The sequence below is a fragment of the Myripristis murdjan genome, chromosome 17, assembly GCF_902150065.1.
Source record: "Myripristis murdjan chromosome 17, fMyrMur1.1, whole genome shotgun sequence".
NCBI classification, from domain to species: Eukaryota; Metazoa; Chordata; class Actinopteri; order Holocentriformes; family Holocentridae; genus Myripristis; species Myripristis murdjan.
Genome location: NC_043996.1, coordinates 4,672,862 through 4,680,518, shown reverse-complemented (window position 1 = coordinate 4,680,518; position 7,657 = coordinate 4,672,862). Strand labels below are relative to the sequence as shown.

Below are 7,657 nucleotides of genomic sequence, written 5' to 3'. Positions count from 1 at the left end.
TATTGTGATGCAGAGTCGCTGTCATAGCACATTTACTTTTCAGGCTCCAATTAGGTGCATGAGACTGGAAGAATGCTTACACGCTTGAAAATGGGACTCCTGGAGTTGGCCAAAGGCCATACACTCTCCACAGCACCATTAGTATAAATGTGAGTGTCCATTAACCTTTGGGAACTAGTGCATCCATCAGTACTGCCTCCAAAGCTAGAGTATTGTCTTTGCATACCGTGAAAATGACAGCAGGAAGGAATCTTTCTTTAGAACAACACACCTCAAGCCCAGCAGACACTCTGGGAAGGGGAAGTCAGCCAAGTGGCGGATGTCATCCTCAGCCCTAACGTACGACGTCTTTTTTTCCTGCCACGGAGGTGAGGGCCATGCTGGCGTCTAGGAAGAACAACGGGATGAATCATGAGTGAACCTCATTGTTCTTCCAGTCAGACAGGTCTGTGTGAACAGGGCATTGTCACTAACCTCTGCCACACTGCCTACTTTCCCATGTTCTATATGTAGACCGCCTGTGTTTCCTCATGAAATTTCCAGTCACATGTGGTTGACCATTAACATGAGGGCAGGTGTGGGCCTCCGACACGAGGCCCCAAAGACCCCTTGGACACAAGGCGTGGACATTTCCTTTGGACATTCCAATTACCCATCAGTCCACCCCCCTTCTTCCAACCCCCAAAGAGTTGTGAATCTAACAACATCATGGATTGACAATAATAACCACATGATATCATATTAATAAAAACACAGCCAGTCAGGCCTGTTGCAGCCTTATCATGCTGAACCCTGACCCTGTTGATTTAGTTGTCATGCTCAAACACGGTGCTACCCACATACCTATATCTAGGAATAAGGTAAAGGTTACATAGTAATGAGTGGTGACTATTAATGCAGCATGCAGCAGACACCCAAAGTGAGCCACAAAGTGTGGCTTTGGGCTTTCATGTAAGAGCACGTTAATCCTGCTCTTTGCCGAGTTAAATCCTCTGAAAATGATTTACGTCAGTATTCAGACAAAGGTATATATAACATAACATAACATGCTGAGCAGTGACAAGTCAGGGCCTAGTTAAGGGTAAATAAGAAGAATCCACTCTTTTTCATCAGCCCGTAGTGAGTCTTTATTTGTTTATTTCAAATGCTCAAGCAGATACAACACTGATACAACACTGACACTGTATCAGGGAAATCCATTGCACTGTTCACATGTATATGGCGAAAATTAATCTCAAAAAACAGTCAGGTGAGTAGGACCCGGCTGCTCCTGCAAACACACACATTTCACCTGAACCGGACTGGGTGCTGTGTCACATCATACATGGTTTGATGGGCTTCAGGTGAACTCCCAGCCCTCCAACCTCCTACCTGACCTGATCCCCAAAGGAGGCCCCTGGAACCACATCAGGGCCGTCAGGACCAGGACTCAGAGCTCGACAAACAGACCCCTTAACGTCACAGCAACAGGCCTCACTGTCTTCCAGTGAGTTGTTTTAACAACTAATAGCTAAGTTTGACCGTCCAAAATTAACATTACAGATATTAACAATGTCATGTTGACTAGTCATAATTACAAGTCAGGATTTTCATTCCATATATCCATATACCTATATATGTATACCTGACCTTTCAAAAAGAACATTTCAATTATCAACAATGACATTCTTCCTTGGACAAACGATGTCACATTTGTCACTCATGTATTGAGCTTTCAGTTGCAGATCTCCACAATTCAGTTGTAGATATTCGCAATGTGAAATGTGGATATCTACAATTAAATTATGACTAGTCATAATTCCAGTTACAGATGTCTATAAGTTAATTACAACTAGTCGCAATTCCAATTTAAGATGTCTATAATTAAATTGTGACTGGTCATAATTCCAGTTTCAGATGTCCGCAATTCAATTATGAATTGAATTGGTCGTAATTTACAATGTAATCTACAATGTCATTCTGACTAGTTAAAACTTACTCACTAGGTAGAGTGCCTACTACTTGTCAAGGCTCCATCCTTACCACAGAAGCCTGGGTTCAAATCCGGTTCAAATCTGTTCAAATCCGAGCCCAGGCGCTTTGCTGCACATCATCCCCTCTCTCTCCACTGCCTTTCCTCTCTCTCTGCTGTAACTATCAAATAAAACAGAAAGGCCACAAAAAGATAAGGACAATTTAAATACCTTGAATTAATGGAAATTAAAGATGCTTCGAAATGGAATTATGACTAGTCAGAATTAAATTGCAGATATCTGAAACTGAAATTATGAGTAGTCACAAGTCAGTTTGTAGATATCCGCAATTCACATAACTGAACTGTGGATATCTGAAATTGAAGCCCCATTCAAAATGAATGGCAAAAGTGATGTCATTTGTCATAGGAAGAATGATATCATGGATATCTGAAATGTTCGTTTGGACTATCTAGTTTAGCTATGAAATGTTAAAATGGCTTGCCATAGTCTGTCAGCACACAGGTCATGTGTTTATGAGTCATTTGTTTTGTTGTTCATCTCAGCATCAATAGCACATCAATAGTGCTGAGCTTTAATGATCCTAATCTGGTCAAAAGAGCTCAGCAAGCTCAGAGAAAGCATTCTTCACACAGCTGGGCAAAGATTGCTGCACTGGCCACCCAACACTGGTTTGCACCTAATACAATAAGAAAGCATTTTCTTATTGTATTAGGTCTTTTCGGCTGTTGTTTTGAATTTTAAAATTTCAGCTCTCAATGTAAAGAAAGATGTTTGACATGATTAAATTGAATTACATGAAACAGCTGAAAGATGGCTTTAGGTTCATTGACTTTTCTACACCTGTATTGAATATTTAAACCAATAAAACACACACACACAAAAACATTTTTTAAGGAGATTGCCTCTTTTGCAGAATATCAACCTAGCTGTCAATTGAGTTGAATTCCCTTTAAGATGGGAATACTAGAGGATGAAACTTAAAGGTGCACTATGCAAAAGTACAGAAGGTCAACTGAAGTGAGGACCCTTCAGACTGAACTTAGAGTGATCGTGGAATACGGACAAAAATTAATGGCTCAGTCTACATGGCCCTCATTGTCTGCCCAACTCACTGATAATTACTTGCTGATTCCACCTTTTTTGTCAGCGGAAGGCAAACAGTCCTGACATCAATCAACCCAGAGTTTTCCATAATGCACCTTTCAATGCACAGACAATAATTCAGTCTAGTGCTTTACTTCTTCAGCTTCATTTATATCTCTCTAAGCACACCGTACTGCATTTAATTAGTTTTATTTAATTTCAGACAATGGGACTAACAAGGAAAATCAAACAAAACTGAATCCATCCTGCTCACTAGTGATTGTAATGGCTCGATTATGAGTGGGAAGCGGGGACGTGGTTTCATCCAGACTCTCAGCCTGCTTTAATCTCATCATTGCACCTCTTTCCTACAGACGGCAGACGCAATATGGGATTATGATATGGAATTCAGTGCAGTGCAGTTCAGCTCTGCTACCTCCCATAATGCAAGATGTTCCTGCCTGGGTGGTCAAATCGGCTCAGTAGCTTATTGTCATTGCCCCATTGGTAACCTCTCTCCCTCTTGGTATACTCTAAGTGACACTTGTTGAAGGGTTTTATTACAAACCACAGAGAGCATTGCCCTTGCTTCAATTTTCTCTCCACCACCTCGGATGTTTTGCTTTGTATCTCTCTGTGTTTTTCCCCCTCCGGCCCTTGTGATATATTGGATCATTAACCTTTAGTGCCTGGTGCTGATATTGCTATTGAGCTGCTCTCGCATTATACATTATTGTTAACCAGGTCACTCCCCTCCTTGGATTTTTGCCTGCGTCTTTATCTCAGGTGGAGTTGGTAATGGCTGCCTGCTTGTTTTAGAAATATCTTAGAAACAACACATTTCACAATGAGCTGGTGGCTAAAATGTTTTGTGGTCAGTAGATTGATCTAACCACGAGGAGGAAGCTGGTATTTGTAGATAGGATGTGTAGATCCTCACTGCAATCAAGACCCAAGGAATCCCATTATAGAAGCTCTTTTAGTATTCCAGTAAAATAGGATCTATTTTAGTTGATTTAACAACAGGACATGTTGCCACCAAACATAATGCTGCCTTTAACAGAGAATGTAAACAGGTAGTGAATTAGCAGTGGAAATAGAACTGGCATTGTGGCTCGATTCCAGTGCAAAAACGTGCCAGGAAGAACAATCTCAGATATTTTCTGCCTTTGTTCAGTTCAGAGTGTTCAGTTTTGATCATATTTTGTAGTGTGTAATCTCATCCAAAGAATGTTGTTGCTCCATTAGCTTGCCTGAGAGTGAGAACTCTGCAGGGTCAAAAGGGGAATCGAGTTATGTTTCCAAACAATGCTCGTATCACACGTGGATCTTCCTTTCTTGTCTTTTTCCTGTGCTTCTTAAAATAACCGTGGCTCTTCTGTTTTGAGGAGACAGAGGACCAACTCTGGGAGGAATCAGCCATTGTTAGCTTTTTGCAAGAGTGACACGTGTGAGCCCTTGCAGCCAATTTTCTCACTGTCAGTGCAAAGCTCTGCTCACTAGCCTGCAAGGTTGAGTGTAGCTGGGAGGAAGATGACAGCCAAATTGGGCTTGTAGACAAGTGCCACATTTTCCTAACTACCTTCTCTTACCCAGGTGTGTGTATGTATGCAAGCTGCAACTTGTCAATAAACTATTTAAGGGAGGGCCTTGACACACGGTTTGTATTAACAGTCAAGTTCTTACAAGTGATCAGTTTAGATAAAGAGCGATTCAAAACTCTCAGTCTCTCTTAAACATGATTGAGGCCATTTGGGGTTAATATGTTAGCAAGAGAGATTATTCCATATAGATTATAAAGGACGAAGAACAATCTGTCCCCTATAGAAGATTTGGCAAAACCAGCTGCTTACCTCCTGTTGTGTCCTAAAGCAATCTCCCTCTGTGACTTAAAGGTGCACTCTGCAGAACTACTGAGTGTTGAATGAAGGGAAAATCTTTGGACTCAACTGACAAAAAATGTGGAATAAGCAGTAATTCATCTGTGAGTCAGGCAAATGCTGAGAACCATGTAGACAAAACCTTCAAATGACTGCTTATCGCATGGTTTTTCTCAGGTGATTCCTAAAGATTGTCACTTATATCAGCCCTTGGTGATTTTGCATGCAGCACCTAGACTCCTTAAGGAAAAAAAAGTAATATATTATTCCTCACAAACAGTAATCTCATGACTTTACTCAGAATTTCTTGGGTGCACTCACTCACACTACTCACTTTGTTAATTCATAACACCTGAAAAAATTAGCCTCTCTACCCTTAAAAATTCATCTGAAACAGTGAAATCAAAATGAAGTAAATGTTAGCCTTCTGTCTATCCTTCTTCTATGCTTCCATAGTTCCACTGAAAAGTAACTGGACACAGTGCTTGCTGTGTGACGTGTACAGGTGTTATGACATTTTCCAGCTAGCCTATTAATATTTATACATTATGGTGACATTAAAATTTCACAGTGGATTCAAACGTGACTCAGCCCATTAGCCCTAATGCCACTGTTGTCAGTGTTTTTTTTTGTTTGTTTTTTTTTTTAATGAGTATTATTTTATTCTATTGATAATTACACTTTTGACAAGCTGCTAAAATGTTATTATAATTATTATTGTAATATTATAATAGACTTATTTCTATTGTTATTGTTGTTGATGTTATTACTTATTATTATTTGTACCTCAAGGATCCATTTTAGGACCCACCTTGTTTTAGTCTCTGTATGCTGCTGCTGAGAAATATCACCAGAGAACGAGGGTTTAATTTTCACAGCTATGCTGATGATAGACAGCTGTACATTTCTTTATCACTCGATGACCTCAGCCCTATTGATCATATCAACTTGTGGATGTCCCATCATTTCTTGCAACTGAACAAAGGTTTTAATTATGGCGTAAAGGCCCAGAGAGAGATGCAGTGCACTAACTTAAAATGCCTGGCACAAAATGTGAAGCCCCTGGCAAAAAATCTGGCCATGCTAAAGTGCAATAATAATAATGGTTTCAACAATTATTATTATTATCATTATTATTATTATTATTATTATTATTATTATCAATCGTAGTAGTAGTAGTAGTAGTAGTAGTAGCGGTAGAAGTAGCAGCAGCAGTACTGTCATTATTATTATTATTATTAGCATTAGTAATAGTAGTAGTAGCAACAGCAGTTATTATTATTATTATTATTATTATTATTATTATTATCATTAATTTTAGTGACTGTTATACGAGGTCTACGAGCGGTACTGAAACAGTCATTCAGTCCGGGTTGGGTTTGAAGGCGGCAGCAGCCACAGCGGCTGCAGGAGCCGTGCTGGACGGTTTGTTGTGTAATCCAATAAGCTCCAGTCCGTATTTCCCCTTCACCCCATCTGGCTCACTGGCAGGGTTTGTTTACTGGCGGAGAGGCAGGGAAGAAGGGGATCCTAGGGGACCTGGGAGACTGTACAATCTACCTCTGGCTGTGGAAGAGGAGGGGAAAAAAGAAGTTTCAAACTTTATTTGACTTATTTTTCCCGAACTGAAACAAACGCTCAGTTGTGTTGTCAGGAGCTGTCCGGAACATGAAAACAACGTGGAGCGCATTTGATTTTTTATTTTCCCAAAAAAGAAAGGACAGCGGACTGCCGAGCCACAGCGAAGTGTGACTGACAGCTCGGAGAGTGGAGGGCTCACTGAAATCTCTGCATCGGCTGGAGAGTTTCAACTTTGGATGTAGCTGCCGATATTTCACACGCTGAAGACGTACATTATCGCCGGTGTGTGTTCGCTGAGGAGTTGAGAGGATTTTTTTGAACGAAAAGACTTGACTACGCCACACAAGCCACAACTACCGACTTAGCAGCAAACACCTCTAAAATGACTCTAAATCACCTGTCGTGTGTATAAATATTTTTGTGCATACAAGCAAGCCATTTTAAAACACCGTGTATATGAGTAGTACAGCTGTGCATGTGGTTCCTGGAGCGATTTTTTATTGAAAGAGTTGCAGAGTAGCAACGCAAACTTCACTTGTGGCCTGGACTGGAGTGGCGGAGCTAGCCAGACAGCTAACTGTCGCTTGCTAGCGCTAACGTTAGCTCCTGGTCGGCTAGCAAGGTTGCTTTTTCTCGACTCTGGCAAATTAAACGGCGTTAATTTAACCGAACAATGTGTTTAATGCGGCCGAACAGCCCTACATAAGCCGAGTAGTGACGTCCCACGCTTGTGTGTGTGGTAACTTGTTTTCCATGAGCTGGCTAGCAGCGTTAGCTAGTATTTGACTGAACACGTTGGACTTGTTCCTCCGCCCATCTTCCGGGATGTCTTGTTTTTATTTTTGTTTACCTGTAGGCTCACGCCTTGTGACAAAACCAATTTCCTGAAGGCATTTCTTACCAGTGTGAAGTGCGTTCTCAAGGAATTACCTTGTATTTGCCCCCCTCGGCCAGCGTTGGATAAAGCGACTTAAACCCGAGTCAATATGTGGCTCCGGACTTTGTTTGTGTATTTTCTCGTGACCACTGTTTTCATTGTGTGGAGCTGTCAACACGCCAACGGAGAGAGTAAGTCACTTTAACTGTTACATGTTAATGTCACATGTGAGCAGCCGGCTCGTGGCACACACAAGTCCA

General features: G+C 41.1%; 1 protein-coding gene across 1 annotated transcript in view; it reads left to right on the top strand.

The window, feature by feature from the left end:
* The first annotated feature begins 6,403 nt into the window (after positions 1-6,403).
* The window catches only part of LOC115375770 (insulin receptor-like), a 50,468-nt gene continuing 49,214 nt past the window's right edge, over positions 6,404-7,657 (top strand). Inside the window, exon 1 of the mRNA XM_030075305.1 lies at positions 6,404-7,588. Within this exon, the coding sequence (XP_029931165.1) occupies positions 7,507-7,588 (82 nt within the window). The 5' untranslated portion in view covers positions 6,404-7,506. The remainder of the gene's footprint in view (positions 7,589-7,657) is intronic.